This window comes from Protopterus annectens, chromosome 12.part0 (genome assembly GCF_019279795.1).
Source record: "Protopterus annectens isolate FY-2018-M chromosome 12.part0, PAN1.0, whole genome shotgun sequence".
NCBI lineage: Eukaryota > Metazoa > Chordata > Ceratodontiformes > Protopteridae > Protopterus > Protopterus annectens.
Window position 1 is genome coordinate 1,415,341,457 of NC_056746.1, and position 19,440 is coordinate 1,415,360,896.

Below are 19,440 nucleotides of genomic sequence, written 5' to 3' on the forward strand. Positions count from 1 at the left end.
CACTCCCACCCCAGACCTCACCGCTGTCACACTACCCTCGTACATATCCTATGTCACTCTTACATACTTCTCTGACACTCCCAACTTCCTTATACAGTACCACAACCCCTCTCTAGGCACCCTGTCATATGCTTTCTCTAAGTTCACAAAGACACAATGCAACTCCTTCTGACCTTCTCTGTACTTCTCCATCAACACTCTCAGAGCAAACATCGCATCTGTAGTGCTCTTTCCTGGTGTGAAACCATACTGCTGATCACTAATCATCACCTCCCTTCTTAACCTAGCTTCCACTACTCTTTCCCATAACTTCATGCTGTGACTGATCAGTTTAATCCCTCTGTAGTTACTACAGCTCTGCACATCACCCTTATTCTTAAAAATTGTTACCAAAACCCTTTTTCTCCATTCCTCAGGCATCCTCTCACTTTCCAAGATTTCATTAAACAATCTAGTTAAAAACTCCACTACCGTTTCACCTAAACACCCCCATGCTTCCACAGATATGTCATCTGGACCAACAGCCTTTCCATTCCTCATCCTCTTCATAGCTATCCTTACCTCCTCCTTGCTAATCCACTGCACTTCCTAATTCACTATCCCCACATCATCCAACCTTCTCTCCCTCTCATTCTCTTCATTCATCAGCCCCTCAAAGTACTCTTTCCATCTGCTCAACACACTCTCCTCGCTTGTGAGTACGTTTCCCTCCTTATCCTTTATCACCTTTACCTGCTACACATCTTTACTAGCTCGGTCCCTCTGTCGAGCCAATCGGTACAGGTCCTTTTCTCTCTCCTTAGTGTCCAATCTTTCATACAACTCTTCATATGCCTTATCCTTAGCCTTCGCCACCTCTCTCTTTGCCATGCACCTCATCTCCTTATACTCTTGTCTATTTTCTTCATCTCTCTGACAATCCCACTTCTTCTTCACCAACCTTTTCTCTGTATACTCTCCTGTACTTCTTCATTCCACCACCAGGTCTCCTTGTCCTTCCTCTTTCCAGATGTCACACCAAGCACCTTTCTAGCCATCTCTCTTACTAGCTCTGCTGTAGTTACCCAGCTATTCGGTAACTCTTCACTGCCACCCAGTGCCTGTCTTAACCCTTTCCTGAACTCCACCTCCCAATTACCATTTTTCAATTTCCACCATTTGATCCTTGGTGTTGTCCTCACACTCATCCTCCTCTTCTTGATCACCAATGTCATCCTACAAACCACCATCCTATGCTTCCTAACTACACTTTCCCCTGCCACCACTTTACAGTCTCCAATCTCCTTCAGACTGGCCCTTCTATTTAAGATATAATCCACCTGTGTGCATCTTCCTCCACACTTGTATGTCATCCTATGCTCCTCCCTCTTGTTAAAATACGTATTCACCACAGTCATGTCCATCCTTTTTGCAAAATCCACTACCATCTGACCGTCTGCATTCCTTTGCTTATACTGAATATGTACACCTTAAATCAATTTGCAGTTTTACAGAGGCCCTGGTGGTGCAGCAGTTAGTGTTATCACCTCACAGAAAGAGGTTCACTGGTTCAATTCTCAGGTGGGGTGCCTTCTGTGGAGAGTCTGCATATCCTCCCTGTCGTTGCATGGGTTTCCTATGGGTGATCTGGTTTCCTTCCCCATTCCAAAGACATCCAGTAGGTGGATTGGAAACTGTAAATTGGCAGTGTGTGTGAGTGAGTTGTACAGATGGACTGGACACCCTAAATTGCCTGTGTGTGCAAGTGAATTGTACAGATGATCTACTGCTGCAGGGCTAGCCACCAAGTGGTAAAAATCTTGGCTTGTGATGAATATCGCTGTTGATGTGACACCCTGATCCCATGTGTGAAAAAGGGGTTATGTGTGGATGGATTTACTAATTGCATAGGTGAGCTTGTGAAATGTCTATTTCAGCTATGACTCAGTCCTAAAGAGAAATTACGGTGCAGTTTTGATAATAGGAACATTTCATGCTCGATGAAGTAACAGCAAAAGAGATCAGTAGTTTAATAAAAACATTTATATTAGTTACAGTATAAACAGTGACATGAATTGACATTTTGTTTTAGTTATGAATGAGTAGCATGATTCTCTCCCCTGACAAACCAATCAATGGTTCTGTGTCTTGCAATGAATAAAGCACTCCACAGTATGTGTCGCCTTAATACATTACCTTGAGTGTTTCTCTCTTTCCAATTATTTTCATTTTATCGCTGCATAATATGATATGAAGAGTATGACCTTGCATTTTTTAATAAGACAACATACTAGTAGCATTAGTTTTAGTTTCAGCTGATACTTCCTACCAAGACTGCTGTTGTCCAGGTTCAGTACTTTGAATTATTCTGCACTGAACCTCAAATGCCATCTTTCCTCCTCTAAATTCTTCTCAGTACTCCACTGTGTGGTCATTAGTATGTGGAACCTGTTCCCTATTCCTTAAGATATGCCTGACAAGGGCACTCTGAGGATTGACAGCATTTCTTTATTCCTGACTTCATTCGTCTTACTACAACTCTCTTTGTGCAATAATGCATCCAGTTCCTGATTCATAGTATCTACTTTCAACCCTTCCAATTATCCTGTCATCCTCCTATGTGGGGTTGAGTTGGACATTTTGAAGAAGCCCAGGCAGTCCACATCTGTTGGCATCACAATTCACCTATAAACCACTCATAAAAATGTATCCCATGTCAGATTCATAGTCACTTCTGATCAGGAACTAATTTTAAAATGTGTCCTGGGGACTATTGACCCTCTAGAAATACTGCCAGCTTTCCCCTCAGAATTTATCCATGGCTTACATTGCTGCATTATTTCTGCTTTCATACATGTAAATGCATAGCACATTTGTTTTCCTTCAGGCATCTATTATTTGTTTATTTTTTTTACCAGGATAATCTGACATGGGCATCAAAAGCAAATCCCCTCTCAGTGGAGGCCTGATTAGGAAAGCCCCACACATCAATATGAAAAGGACAGAATAAACAAATAGAAAAATCAAAGTTGGAATAATTTTCCTAATATGGCAACATAATAAAGAGTAAAATAAAAATAAAAATGTAGCAATCGAGGTGGCTAAAAGTAGATATATTTATTGCAGGTACAAGTTAACGCTTTCACATCAATGATACTTCTTCAGACCATGAGCATCTCACTTCACTGCCTCTCTATTTATACACATAAATTCATCAATTAACAAATTATCCAATCAAGTTCTTAAAGTCAACACCATACTATCTACTTACAAATGTATGCATACATATCAAAACCAAGCATGAATACATAACTAAAATGACATTCTAAAAACTATATATGTATATGTATATATATATATATATATATATATATATATATATATATATATATATATATATATATATATATATATATATATCTATAAATAGGGTCTATATCACCGTATCAAAAAGTAAAATGTCGAACGTTCACAATAGCTAAAGTGCCGAAATGTTGAGGATCCGTTTTTGAGATCGCTGTACAGTGAAGATTGGGATATTTGCCCTTTCCTCACTGTAGTGCGATCTCAGAGTTGGAATATATATTTAGCGGGGGGTGTGGGTGGCACAGCCCCCCACAATAACGAGTTAAATTTTCGGCATTTTCTCTCTTGTGAGCGTTCAACATTTTGTGTCTTCAATACAGTGATATAGACGCAAACAAATATATATATATATATATATATATATATATATATATATATATATATATATTAATACAATAGTGCACATAAAATATATATACATTCGATTTCAAAGGTCTACCTTTTAAATAAGGCTTAATAGAAGGCCTATCATTAAGACCCGGGAATTTATCAGCTTGCAGTTCAAGTATCCACTTCATTTCACATTGCTCTGTCAAATTTTTTAAATCCCCTAGTCTTGGACTTAAATGTAAACACTCTATAACTCTAAAACTAAATACATGTGTATAGCTAAACATAGCTGAGTGCTTAGCAAGAGCACTTCTCTCTACATCCTTATTTCTAATTGCTGCTAGATGCTTTCTAATGCATTCCCTTAATGTCCTATCTGTCATGCCCACATAAAATGAGCTACAAAAATTACAAGTGGGTAAAAAAATGTAATTTTTCATTGTACAGTTAGCTGATATTTTAAATTCATATTTTTTTATTTGTCTTAGGGTGTATAAACTCATTATTTAATGCTAATACATTACATACACTACAGCTGCCACATTTGTGTAGCCCATTAATACTTATGTCATTATGATTATGATTTGTAACATAATAGTCTTTTAAGACTCTTTTTATTCCTATAACTAAATTGTGGTTTATTCCTTATTACTTGACTTATATCAGTATCTGCTTGCAATATGAACCAATTTCTTTCAATAATTTGTCTTACACAATTCACATTATTAGAATATTCCAGTGTGAGTTTTACCTCACTACTGCCATAATTAACTCCAAATACATTCTGTAAATTTAATGTCGGTCCATGCATATAGGGTCTTGCTCTGTCTTCCCTGAGTGTTTGTACTTCCTGTATCCCTTTGTATATTTCCTCATTATTATATCCACGTTCAGATAATTCTTCACCAAATCTATTCATATCTTCTTCATATTTCGTTTCATCATTATCTAACCTTACAATTCGCATCCCCTGCCCCTTTTTTGGAATAATAAAGAGTAAGCATATTAGCAAACAGTAGCAAAGGTAAGTGCTAATCTAACAAGTGTACAACTGCATTGTTCATATTTCACAATTACATCTACAATGCAGATTCACAGTAGATCAGTTTTAAAAACCAGTCCCATTCATATACAGATGCATAGCAGTAACAGAGCACCATAGGATAATAGTTAAAATGCAGGCAAAAGCTTAAATTTGTATAGTATTGTGGAGTTCTCGTGTAATAGATTGTGTATAGAGCAGGTAATGGGTGAGGAGTCTAGTTCTAGACAAGTTAGAGTAAGTGGATTTCAGAAAGAAGAGACAGCATGATAGTAGAGCAGGAGAGGAAAGGAGCAGAATAAAGTATTCAAGAAACATTCCAAGAGTGGAGTCTCAGTAAATCTAGAACAGGGGAAATGAGAAATAGAATGAAGGAAGGTCTCCCGTAGGTTACATCTGATAGTTGTATAAAATATCATGTGAGTGAGGAGAGAAGAGAGGACAAGCTGTTTAGGAATGTGAATGTGGTGTAGGGTTAGCCTGATATGGATCTGTGAGTGATCTATTGAATATTATTAATCCAGGGGTCTGCTGGCAGTCTTGCCAGATTTGTGAGAGTTCCTGGAGATAGTACATGCAACCCTTGATCTGTACCTAATCTAAAGACAGCTAGTTCACTGTGCAATTCCACCTAGAGTATCCCTGGAATGGTCTAGTGCTGTCCGCACTCTGATTATCCACCAATCATGATAGCCTACTCATGTTCTCTTTGTAATGGCTGAAGAGAAATATAATTCATTGTGCAGTTCATTTTATTTTATAGTCTTCTGTGAGCTCCTTCCCATATTTCCATAGACTGACCAAGCATTCATCTTTCTTCTTTTTGCTACATACCTAAAGAAGTCATTAGTTCACTTCTTCCATAGTTGTCATTTTTACCCTCACATCCTTTGTTTCATTTCTGCTTGTTTCCTTTCCTTACACTGTATCTCTTCCACCATTTTGTGCTGCCCTGTCTTTGGCATCATTAGCAAGTCATAGCACCTTGCAGTCATGATGGTCTTCTTATGTCATTTGTCTTCTTCATATCTTTGTCCATGGCCTTAAGCACTGTGTCCCTTACACAGAACAAAAACATACATGAAACACACTGCAAACTGATAAAGCAAAAACAGAGGAGGACGAGAAGGTGAGGCCCCTCATTTTATTCACAAATTAAGCGCATTTGTCCTGGTACTGTTTTATCAGTGTGTCTCTTGCCTATTCTCACGCTTGTGTACTAACTTAATATTGCCCAGTTTCCTAACTTATCTTTAACCCTCTCTCCCATTTCATCATAATCTGTGCCCACAAAATTCCATACTATGCTGTTAGCATTTGTCGTCGTATCTTTCTACCTCTCATAGCAGCACAGTGGCATCATCAATATTGCCCTTCTCCACCTTAGTTACAACCACATTAGGACAACTTTTCAGTCTGGCTCATTGATGCACTACCTAGCTGAACACATTTGTTCTGCCAAAGTTACAGTCCAGTAACTGTACTCTTCACCTTAACCAATCAAATTTCTCACAGTTTGTAGGAAAGACTGTTAACTTGTGACATCTCTATAGATTTCAAATGCTCCTTTGAAAATGATAAGCACTACATTCTGTAACTGAGGCTGAGTATTTTTGTCTTCCTTAAAGAAATGGTATTGTGGCATTCATGCTACTTCTGAGGGAGAATGTTTTGGGTTCAAGCCAATACCTCTCTCTTTATTGCATAGGAATGTTAACCAGGGGTGTCACTCAATGCTCTTTTGGGAGCCATTTGTTCTCCCTATTTATTAATGACCTACCTTTTAATGTACTGTATCCTGACTATGGTCTATCTATTAATAATGCTGTTAGAAAAAGACCACACATACCAAGTGTTCAGGTAAATAGTCAGCATAGAGCATCTTTTGTTTGTTATGGAAGTAGGTAACTGACAGCAAATTATTTTTTTTAGACCTGGCGTACTGAAGTTAGCCAAAACAAAGCCTTACCTCTCAACCTCTTAGCACAAGAAATCTGGGCAAAGCCTAAAATAATGGTAGGACAAAGGCCCATAAATTGGAACAGCTTTGAAATATTGCTCTTATAAACTTAGAAAGTTGCTAGAATAACAGATCTTGTTTTATCGTACATTTTCTGAAGGCTATGGATTGAAACTGAAATGAATTATCACTATAGTAACTTCAATCTTAAAAGATTTGCCAGGAAAACACACATTTTATGACAAACAGACCAAGATATGATGCAAAAATCTGTATATTCCAGGAAAATATGGCCAGTTGAGAGGTATGTATTGAACTTGATGCAGGTTATGTAAGAAATGTTTGTAGAGATGCAGTATTGTGTTTGCCTGGTTTGGAACTTTACCCCCAGATAGAAAATGAAGGAGCTATGCCACAACAGTCAGGAAATCCTTCTATGTAGCACACCTCATCACTAAGGGCTTTTCATCCAGAAAAAAGGAGGTCGTTGTCCCACTGTACTCATCCCTCATTAGACCCATTATAGAGTACAACACCCCGTTTGGTATGTACCTCACAAGACATCTGCAACAGCTGGAAAGGCTGCAGAAATACCTCACTAAAAGAATCACAGGCCTAAAGCAGATCCCCTATGCTGACCGTCTAAAAGGTCAGGTGACATATTTCACTTTTTTCTTGTAATATTTTTTCTTTATGTATTTATCCCTTACTGAATACCAACAATTAGTTCTTTGGAATTAATCAGCCTATTGGTTACCCTATGAGGTAAGAGTTTATTTGGATGGCCATAATTTAGGTAGCCTTTAATAGTTTACGATTTATAGACCTACCATTTCATATTCAGTGGCTCAGAGCACCCTGATGGATATGGGGGGCCTGAGGTGTCTTTCCCTTTGGGTATGCACATCCATGCACCTACCATGTGCAGACTGTCATAAGAACGTGGCTTGTCAGAGCCGAGCCAAGTGCAAACCCTGGTTCATCTGCATGCTGAGTATCTGCCTATGTGTCCGTTAGATGCAGTAATGAAATGAGTCTGACATCCTCCCACAAGAGATAAGTTGGCTTTGACCACTCAACTCCCATACTGCACCACCCTCGCCTTCCAGCATTGTTGTCATTAACTGACCTTTTTTCAATCGGTTCTTAGTAAAGCTTTCATTTCTCTATCCCACCAGACAGACTAGTGCATATTATAGCTTCTGTTAGTGTATGGTGGAACTAGGGACTCCATGTTGTACAATAAGGACATTTTTAGCCTTTCTTTACTGAAATGATACAAGGCATAACAATCCTGCCTTACACAGAGTACCTTAAAGCCCTTATCCTATACTCAATCTCCTATCGATTGCTGATGGGTGATCTATGTCTGATTTACAAGGTATAGGTTCAAAGGTGTTTACTAGGCTAATGACCACAAGGGCCTTTTTAAACATAGCCATGCATCCCAAATCTCTAACAAGTTCTAATGCCCTTAATTTGTAAGCAGGGGTTTGGGTGATGAAACATTTACAAGCAGGGGCCTGGGAGATGAACCATTTACAGGTTGCCTGTGCCCATTAGAGACATAAGTGGCAAATCAGGGGTGACTTACCTGTTCCCCATCCAACTGTCCAAGTTGCACTTGAATTGGGTTAGGGAAGAACTCTGCTACACGTGGATAGGGAGCCTGTTCTATAGATGGGCTAGTCTCTGGGATATGTACCTGTCTCTCCAGCAGGTCCTATTTATATCACAAGCAAGGTTTAAGTCTTTAGAATGGGTAATTCTAGTGCTGTTTATTTTGTGGATATGCAGGAGGTCTGTCAATGCCCTGTATGCCAGGCATAGACATTCAAAAAAAGCCTGTGGAAGACAGATTGCAGAGATATGGCCTTGAGGTGGACTGCATAGGACATTTTACTTATGCCCTTTATTCTATTATTGAGGAAGTTCTGTGGATGTTCCAGTTGTTGGATATGGCTGGTTAGGTGCATACCAAAGGGGGCATTGTACTCAATGATAGGTCTGATGTGTGCCAGATACAGTGGAACAATGATTTCCTTGGACTTAGATGTCATACCTTTGTTTATAAGTTGTGTAATATAGAATGAGTTTCTCACTACTGTAGACATGTGATTGTCAAAGGCTAGATGACTATCTATGTGTGCCCCTAAGTCCCTACTGGGTCAGTGTGGGGTGTGTTGTCAATATGATAGTTAACATGCATGGATGACTTCAAAAAGGATACTGTCATGCATTTCTTTGCATTTAGTTTTAGTGCATGGCTTGGGCACCAGTTGTTTGTCTGTGTCAGCCCCTCCTGGAGAGCATTTGTGTCAGTGTGGGACTCAATGACAGCTCCTAATTTGCAATCATCTGCAAATTTAGTCAGCCAGAGACCACTGATATTGGCCTTGACGTCTGAGAAGTAAATGCCAAAAAGGGGCTGTCCAAGGACTGATCCCTGTGGGACTCCACTTGTGACTGTCCTCTTTGTAGAGGTGGACTCCTCAATTCTAAATTTCTGGGTCCTGTCTGTGAGCCAGTGGGCTATCTACCAGATGAGATACAAGTTTGTACCTAACCTCTTGAGTTTGTCAACAATGCCCAAGTGGGGTATTGTGTTAAATGCCTTGGCCAGGTCAAGGTAGGCAGTGTGAACCATTTTCCCTCATCAAATGCTTTGGTTACCTTCTCAAAGAAGTCCACCAGGTTGAGTAGGCATGATCTGCCCTTGACTAAACCAAACTGAGGTGGGTCCAGTGTCTGGAGGTTTACTATATCTCTATTGATCATTTCCATGATAATTCTTTCCATGGCTTTACATATAAGACTAGTGAGACTTATGGGTCTGTAGTTTCCAGGGTCTGTAGATGGCCCACCTTTGTGCAGAGGGATGACTGTTGCTGTTCTCTATTCATGAGGCATGAAGCCTGTTTCGGGCTACAGTCAAATAGTAATTCCAGAGGCCCTGATAGGTCATGTTTTAAGCTATTTAGAAGGTATTCTGGGATATTGTCTGGGCCAACTGATGCAGTGTACTTGTTCTTAGAGAGATCATTAAGGACCTGCTCCCTAGTGATAGTAGGGAGAGTTATGTCTGATGGTATTTCCTGAGGGAGGGTTGAGGGGGAGAGAGGGGTAAAGTTGAAGCTGAAGTTATCAGCAAGGAGGTTTGCTATATCTTCTATCTTAGTATAGGTGGCTCCATTTTCAATGAGGTCTGCACAGTTTTGTATTACATTTGAGGTTGTGGACATAGCTAAAGAATGCTTTGTGATTGTCCTTGGCCTAGAAGGCCAAACTTACCTCAAATGTGGCTTTGATAGACTTTATTTGTCCTCTGAGTTGTTTGTTTAGTTTGATGAGAGTACGTTTATCCTGCTGGGTGCTGCACCTCCTAATTTGTGCCATGATTTTCTTTCTTCTGCCTATTGATTTCGTGATTCCACCAGGGTGGCTTGCTTTTTAAGTTAGTTCCATACTTTTTCCTACTGGGTACAGCTGCTTCTATGAAGCCATTAACATGGTTGTACAGGGTTTCTGTGAACAATTCTGCATAGGCAGCAGTGTTCTCATAGTTTATGGGGGCTTTACATTTTACCAGGTTATAACTTAATAGAAAGAGGTTAGCCTTAGTGTAGTTTCTGAATATTCCAGGTTTAGCTGGGGTCCAGGTTATATTTTTGGTTCAAAGGAGACAATTTTGTGGTTTGACCTTACCAGGGAAGGCATTACAGTAAGGGGTGTGCAGCAGTCTCCCATATTAGTGAGGTCCAGATCCAGTATGATTGCATCCCTGGTTAGTGCATTGACTATCTGGTCTAGGGAGTTTGTGTTTGCAAAATCCAGGAATGTCTGTGCATGTACGTTTGGTGTCATACAGGATTCCCAGTCAATAGTGGGATAATTAAAGTCACTCATGCATATGGTATTGGGCTGGATGGCTAGTGTTTCTAATATATTTAAATACATGGTATGGGTTTCCTGGGTCATAGAGGGGGACCTATAGCTTGCAAGGAAATAGGATTGGATTTTGCATATGGTGATTTGAACATAGAGCAGCTCAAGTGCATTGTCCTGTGTGACTAGCCTTGAAGTATATTTATTTTTGATGTATACAGAGACATCTCCACCTTTAGTCACTGCCTGTGAAGTAGCTGGTTTAAATGTGTAGAAGGCATTATAAGCTTGTACTGTTGGTGTGCTGTCCGCAGCTTTAAACCATGTCTCAGTGACTGCACAGGCATCAGCATTCTCTAGGGAGAAGAGAGCTTCTAGGGAGTGGAGATTTTTGTTTAGACTCCTAGCATTGATCTGTAATACCTTTAGATTTTCTTGGTTTTGATTTGCTATGTCAGAAGTATTTTCAGTTTGGCATTAACTTAAAAAAGCACTATGGGGGAGGATAATGTTGCAGGTAATATTCAAAAATCTAGAGGGCAGCGGTTCAGATCACCTCTGGTTAAGCAATGTGGTCTGGTGACCATTCCCTTCCATGCTGACAAATATTGCATCCCTTAGAATGACACCAGAAACTAAGCCAGTTATTAAAGTCAGTCATCTTTTGTTCATATTGTGGCATCATCCCTGGAGTAGGTAACAGGCTGCTCAATGCTATGCACATACCAGCCTGAGACACATATTCTGAGAGCTCCATAATTTATTTATTTATTTGACATTTGTTGACCAGGTTAGTTGTTCCACTGTATCTGGCACACATCAGACCTATCATTGAGTACAATGCCCCCTTTGGTATGCACCTAACCAGCCATATCCAACAACTGGAACATCCACAGAACTTCCTCAATAATAGAATAAAGGGCATAAGTAAAATGTCCTGTGCAGTCCACCTCAAGGCCATTTCTCTGTATTCTGTCTTCCACAGGCTTTTTTTGAATGTCTATGCCTGGCATACAGGGCATTGACAGACCTCATGCATATCCACAAAATAAACAGCACCAGAATTACCCATTCTAAAGACTTAAACCTTGCCTGTGATATAAATAGGACCTGCTGGAGAGACAGGTATGTATCCCAGAGACTAGCCCATCTTTAGAACAGGCTACCCATCCACGTGTAGCAGAGTTCTTCCCTAACCCAATTCAAGTGCAACTTGGACAGTTGGATGGGGAACAGGTAAGTCATCCCTGATTTGCCACTTATGTCTCTAATGGACACAGGCAACCTGTAAATGGTTCATCTCCCAGGCCCCTGCTTGTAAATGTTTCATCACCCAAACCCCTGCTTACAAATTAAGGGCATTAGAACTTGTTAGAGATTTGGGATGCATGGCTATGTTTAAAAAGGCCCTTGTGGTCATTAGCCTAGTAAACACCTTTGAACCTATACCTTGTGTGTGCAGTTGAGGGAGGAGTTAAAACAGTAGAGTTACCAGGTGGTGATAACGGTGGAGGAGGGTTGAGAGCAGGGAGGAGGGAGATTGGAGGAGGTGAAATGAGGGTTGGACCTCTTGGGATAGTGGTGTGGTAACCAAGAGAATAAAGGAAATGATGTCAGGATGGGTGAGAATGGGGGTAGGGTAGGGTAGGGGAGTGGAGTGAGCCAAAGCATAGCGAGGGTGAATAGAGCAGGTTGATCCAGCAGAACAAGGTTAATGGGAGGCACAAAAAACTAAAACAATTGTCAATCTGTAAGAGAAACTGTGATTCTGTTCTATGATGTCTCTCTTCATAGAGTCTAGGGAGGTATGTCTCAGGTTATTTAATCCCACATGGACTTGTTGTCTAATGACCTGAGTGCATGTGTAATGCTGAGGATCCTAGACCCTGAAAAGCAATTGACCATGATTTTCTCCTTATTTAGCCTGGTTAGAGGGACATCAATGTGCCTCATGATGGAGTCTCCAATGACTAGAATGTTGGGTTGTGTGGTGGCTTGCCTTATGGGCTTAGGGGTAGAGGCTCCATTGTGTTTGCATGTTCGAAATTCCATGATTATATTTATGCCAATCTACTCAAATCGAGACTGATCACCAACCTTTGGTTACTATTTTGAAAAACCCAATGCACATAGCTCCTATGAGACTGAAATGCATGATATTAAAATTGCAAAAGTACATTTTTCACTTGGTTTACACAAAAGTCAGTCTTCTTTATTTTGCTGATACTTTATCCCGTTTGCCCAGAAAAAACAGTGAACAGCATGAAAATGAGAAACCTGATTTTGAAGTCACAGAAGTGAGAAATTTTTCTTCCACATGTCTTGATTAGCTTAGAACTCACACAGCTTCAGATCCAGTTCTCAGAAGCTCAACCACTTTATCAGTCGGGGATGGCTGTCAAAGTAATCTTGTTTACTAGTAGATGTGGAGCAGCATTTTCCTTACTGAGATAAGATTTTGATGGAAGATGATATCATCATGAAAGGTCCAAAGTGATTTTTCCAAAATCCTTGCAACAAGAGTATATTAAAATCCTGCATAATGGCCACGCAGGAACTGATTCTACCAAAAGAAGGGTGAGAGGGCTAGTATTTTGGTCGTCTATGTCAAAAGATATGTAGAGGGAAATCTCAGCTCATTCTGTTTGCAATAGTCCTAAACTGCATTAACAAAAAGAATTACTTCAGTTAAGCCAGATTCTTGGTTGACCATGGTTGACAGTAGCGACAGATATTTTCGAGTGGAATGATCAAGTAGACTCTCTTTCAAATTGGTTCGAGATTGACCTGCTTCCTAACCTAACTTCCTGTGCTGTTATTAGGAAGTTGAAAAGACATGTTTCTATCCATGGTAGTCTGCACAAAGTCATTTCTGTCAATGGTGTACAGTTTACAAGTCAGGAGTTCAAAAGATTTGCTGAAACATAGGACTTTGTTCATGTTACTAGTAGTCCTGTATACCCACAATCAAATGGCTTAGTTGAATGTGCAGTTCAAAGTGCAAAACAGCTGTTGAAAAAATCCAGACTAGACAATATTGATGTTTTTCTTAATCTGCTTAATCTCAGAAACATTCCTTGCAACAATTTACTTGATTCACCTGCTCAGAGACTTATGTCAAGACAATCCAGAACCAGACTACCAGTCAGTAAGAATTTGTTGATTCTGAGTGCTAAAAACAACAAAGCAGTAAAAGCTTAACTCCTAAAAAAGCGTTTGTCTCAAAAGTCCTACTATGACAAAACTAGCAAGCCTCTGAATCAGTAAAAAAGAAGGAGAGATAGTGAGGATGCAGACAGCAAAAGGATTTGACCAAATATGACTTGTGAAACATTTCTGTGATGAACTGAGATCATACATCACTGAGTCACAAGGTATGGAATTCAGGCAGAATCGGAAACATTTGCTACTAGTATCTGAGCCAGTATTATGGCATATTGCTTGTAATGGAGACTCTAGTTCTCAGAGTGATTTGTCCAATTTTCCTTTTCCAGAGCACATTCCAACATCTGTTCCTTTTGCTGAAAGTGTCCCTGAAAGTCCTGAAGAATAAGATTTCCCAGTGACTGTCTCTGTTGCTAAACCCAGTTATGATTATTACATTAGGTCAGGTAGTATCTGAAGACCTAGCCCCAGATACTCAGTAGCCTGGACACAATTGTTATTGTTTGTATATGTCTGTATAATTTGCAAGCTCATCTAATTGTCATTTTCATTTGCATGACAGAATAGTTAAAGAGGGAGGATATAGATAAGAGTGCGTGTTGTATCTTTAAGAGCCATTCCAGTCTACGGGCACATGCATATAAGTACTGAGCACGTGCAAGCAACAATACCATTTTGAGTGGGCATCAGCCAGTCAGTTAGTTTGTTTAGGTTTTATGTTTCAGTCATCCATCTTGATGTGTTTGAACTTAAACGAACACCCAAGCTTCATTGTCTTATTTGAATACACAAGAAGAGCGACAATGAGATGTGTATCTATGTGTTGATGTGGGTGTTGTTTTGAAAGAGTGCATTTGGGGCTGTTGAGGGTATTTGTTATGTGTATCTCATCTAGGAGATCTTTGTGGTTTAGGAAAGTTACATTTAAGTGCCTCAGCATATGTGGGTCTGTATGTCTGCTTTGAATTGTGTGTGATGAATGCAGTGTGTAATACTGAGAACCTTATTGACATTAGAGGTACTTTTATGTGAGAGCTTTGCCAACAGCGATATTGTATAAATACATCTCTCATATACCATATCACTTTGTTTGAAAATTAACTGGTTGTCAGTAAACATGAGGCAATTTCTAGACTGCCTCAAGATGTCCATATCCACCAAGCTGGTAACAGAGACAGTGGGAAAGTTCATATCCATAGCAACAGACTCTTTTTTATGGATTAGACAGTTGCAGTGAGAATATCAATCAATGTCAGGAGTATCCGGTTTGCAACTATGCTGATAGTGCTTGTCACTGCAAACTAGTTGTCTTGTGTGCAACTAGGTATTGGAGAAATTTCAATCATGCTTTTACAGGAAAAATGTCACTCAAGGAGTCTGAATCTGTACACAGCACTGCCAAACACTTCATGCAAAACTAATACATAGACCCTGAAAATTTAAGGATGAAGTATTTAAGCAGATATTCTGAAGTAAGAAACAAATCAAGCAGTACTTACAGAAAACAAAGAATTAGCTTGTCAAGAATGATGAAAGGAGGGGAGTCACATGAATGGCTACAGCTAGTTTCACTGCACCTTCACTCTGCTGGGATACAATGCTCCTTTGCTTCTTCTCTCATCAGAAGCAAAATGTTAGCACCAATCCCAAGATAACAAGCAGGCCATAAACCACAAACCCTATACTTATGAATCTCCTGCATATTTGTATGCCAAACAGTACCAGAAATATAAGGTCAAGGGACATGAATTTTGTTTGTGACTTAAACATAACATGTTGGAGAGACAGATAATGTTCCCAGAGACTGCCCCTCTTATGCAACAGGTTTCCCATCCATGTGAAGGTGAGTATGTTTATTACCTAATTTAAGTGCAACCTAGACCAGTGGATGGGGAATAGGAAATTTACATTGGGCCTGGCAACCATGTCTCTTATCGACAGAGGTAGTTTATAAATGCCCGGCTGTCAGTCTCCTATTTGGATATATGGCATCAATATTTTTTTGGGAAAACCAGGCTAGGCTTAGAAAGACTCCATAGGTCATTACCCTAGTAACAATCTATGAATCTACAGTATGAGCATTATGATTATTTTTCTGTGTGACATGGGTAACTATTATTTCCACTAGTTGAAATTCCTTTAGAGCAATAAAATAAATGCAGATGATACACTGTTTGGCTCTGTGGGACAGAAAACATAAGCTGCAATCACTCAACTACCTTTTTAGTGGAAGGTAGAGTAAAGCTAGAGTGATTCATGCTTTGATGCTTACCTTTAAAAAAATGACAATAACAGCAGTGTGATAAAGCAAAAGAAATAAAAAATATGGTATGGACAACCTGGTGCCTCGGCAATGAATTATAAAAGTACTAAATCATATCCCATTAAATAGCAACTACAATTAAATAACAATAATTCAATAGAAACATCAAGAAACATCAACAGACACATTATGATTCCAGCATTTCATTCCATTGAACTAAATTATTTACTGAACATTCATACAATGCTAACAAGTACTTAACTTTTTTCATAAAAAATTCTGTGACACCTCTTTTCACATTGGTTATATTAATTTCTTGGTTCAAATCATTGGGTAAAGGTTAAATGCCTAGTGCCAGACTGCTAGGAGTATAATAAACAGTTTTCCATTTGTTCATATTGTGTTTTTCCTTCTTTCTCTTTGTTGGTCATTTTACAGTGATAATTTTGTCAAAAGCATTGTAATGAGTCTGAAGTGCCATACCTGTGTGCAATTCCGTGCTTGTGCATATAAGCCACCGCTTCACTCATCTGAGTGAACCACTTTTTAGCGAGAGCCTCTGGACAAGGACCATGATTAAAAATCCAGTCAGCTGCATCTCCTTTAGTTGCAAGTTCTTCTACTAAATATATGTAGCTTGATGTCTCGATGCTTTGATATAACTTAATAATGTTCTTATGTCTCAGGGTTTTCATAACCTGGGAAAAAAAACACCAGTGAGTATTATGCAATTCAACGTCAGGTTCTTACCAGTGGCATAACTGCACACAAGAGGAGTTCATGTAGTTATGCATGCAAACATTCAACATTTTAATGTGTCACACAGGACTTTTCTTCCAACCGATATGTCTTCTTTGCCTTAGTATCTCTAATGATATGTCCTCATTCATTACTGCTAGTAATTTAGAGCTTTGGACTCCACCACTCCCACAACTTTAGTTTGTTGCGCTTTTAGCTACTTTGTTTTCTTTGATAATTTGTCTGCCATTTTTTATGCATCTTTCTGGAGAATGACATCCTACTGGCTGTTATGATTGCACATATATCAACACTGAATTGGATTGGTCAGTTTATTATTTCAAAGCTTGTTTGTAATTATGCAAATGTGGTTTACAGAAGGAATAGAAAAGTAAGACAAACATGCTTGTTTGAAACTGAACCTCATTATGCAGTACTGATATTGAATTCTAGCAGGATTTTGACTTTAATAGTTCCTAACAAAACTATGACTGTTTTCATATGACCCATCACAAATAAGATCAGGGTTATGCTTGCTCTTCAAAAGCAAGGAGAGTTACTCCTGTATCTGTCGCTTTATATGCTATTTGACACACCCCCCCACCATTGTTTGTAGTAACACTGTGACTGCACTGACTTCTAGTATTATATCTGCTGGGCACAGTTGCAGGGACATCCTTGCCTGCTCCTCTGCTATTGCCTGCTTTCCTCCTGTAGCCTCACTACCTTTTATAGATGGGAATAACAGATCATTTGCCCCCCATGCAAATTCACACAAAATATTTTGGTTTGTTCATATAATACAGAGCATGTTCTATCAACATCTTATATCCCACCCTCCCCTCTCACTGCTAGTATTCAGTTCTGCTATGCCGTACTCCTCACTCGGGACTTAAAAATTTTATTGAAAACTGGATACAAACTGAGATGCATACTATACCATATTGTGTTTTTTCAGTTTCCATTTATTTTATTGAACATTTGCACTCAGAACCTTAGCCTGTTCCTTTTAGTTTTCTGGCACATATTTTCAGTATGCTATTGATATGAGTCCATCCTACGAAATACTGCATTAATATGACATATCTCCCAAAGACCAGTTTGCAGTACAGTTCATCCCAGTTTAGTTCATTAAGTGAGGTTATAAGATGAGCATTTTGTTAAATCTGTGACAATAATACTAAACCCATAACTTACAATGTGCTCTGTCTGAACATATTTGAAGATCATTTTCCTCAGTTAGGAAGTATACCAACAAGTTTACAGTATAGTATTAATACAATACAATTCTACCCATCGCTTCATGTAGATATACATGGATGTTAGGGGTAATTGTTGCTGCTACCAGCCATTGGAAGATAAAGCAATGGGACAGACTCTTCTAACTGGAAAAGTTATATTTTTCCAAGGCATTTTCTTCAAACTACGTCCTGTACATGCTTCAGCAAGATCTTTATTGCTAGAAATCATTTTTATATGTGAAACAGTAATGTAATATTTTCCAAGAACAAGAAATGGTATCATTAGTTGTGACATATTTTATGTTTATCTATCTGGATAGCTAGCTACACATGTGCACACATACACGGCTACATATAGAAGGAGAAAGATACCTGGAGTTCCCTGGGTAGAAATTTTCTCAAGTAATTCTGAGAGACTTGCTTCTTGGAAATTATTTTCACAGCCACATTACACTGCCATCGCTCAGCGTATGCTTCATGGACTGTGCTGTAAGCTCCTTCTCCAATCTTCCTAAGAAGTTTATAACCACATCCTTCCAACACTCGGTGATGCTGCATTGCTTTGTTAGCAGCAGTTGTCTTATCTGACAAAGTAGGTGATGTTTTTGTACAACCCAGCATAGTTTATGCTCTAAAATGGCACGTTCTGCAGCCAAAACCTGAAGTATCAATGAAAAAATCTGAGAGAGGTTTCAAGGTAGGAATTACCTACTTCCAACAATAGGAAATACCAGAATTCACTTTTCTATAAATATTTGTTGTAAAATATCAACACTCCTCAGTAATTCAGCTCGATGACCCTTATTCACAATCTTTTAGATATGCACTTTGAATGAGGAAATACACTAACTCTACCACTGCTTTGTTTCTCTGGGAAAACATCTTAGTCTGTTCTAGAATGGTGCTTGAGTCCTGTGATGTCATCTGCAGTTTCATCTCTTTGTGATTTCATGGAAATGTCAGCCAGTAAGGTTGCCGCTAGTTGAGAGATATTATAGTCAGTGACATCAGTATTAAAAAGTTCTGTTAAAGAAAAACTCTCCATTAAAGAGACACAGAATATGGAGTAGGTTACAGTACTAATCACTACCCTTACTGTGAAGGGAACAAATCAACAATGATAAAAAATCCGACTATAACTCTCCCAAATCAACTGTAAATCCAACCCACAAAAATTCTGGTCCACCCTTAACCGAATTCTCCATCTGGGCTGTCTGTACACTCCCTCCCCTATACCAAATAAATCTCTAGAAACTGCTATCCTTCTAAATAATTACTTCATTGATACTGTCCAAAAACTAACCACAAGACAAATCTCTCTCTCCTACTCCTTCCAACCCACAAAACAGAAATCTCTACCTTACAACCTGTTCAACTGCCTGCATCACATCACTCCTGTGTAAGCTCAAACCCTGCTCTCCCTCCATAGATAACCTTCCCCCTATCTTCCTCAAATTAGCAACCAAATCCA

General features: G+C 39.1%; 1 protein-coding gene across 1 annotated transcript in view; it reads right to left on the reverse strand.

Moving 5' to 3' along the window:
• Positions 1-18,590, reverse strand: part of LOC122816291 (testis-specific serine/threonine-protein kinase 4-like) — a 73,390-nt gene extending 54,800 nt beyond the window's left edge. The window contains exons 1-2 of the mRNA XM_044089026.1: positions 18,342-18,590; positions 16,474-16,688 (exon numbers count right to left, since the gene is read on the reverse strand). Of these exons, the coding sequence (XP_043944961.1) occupies positions 16,474-16,688; positions 18,342-18,590 (464 nt within the window). The remainder of the gene's footprint in view (positions 1-16,473; positions 16,689-18,341) is intronic.
• Between the last annotated feature and the right edge of the window lie 850 nt (positions 18,591-19,440).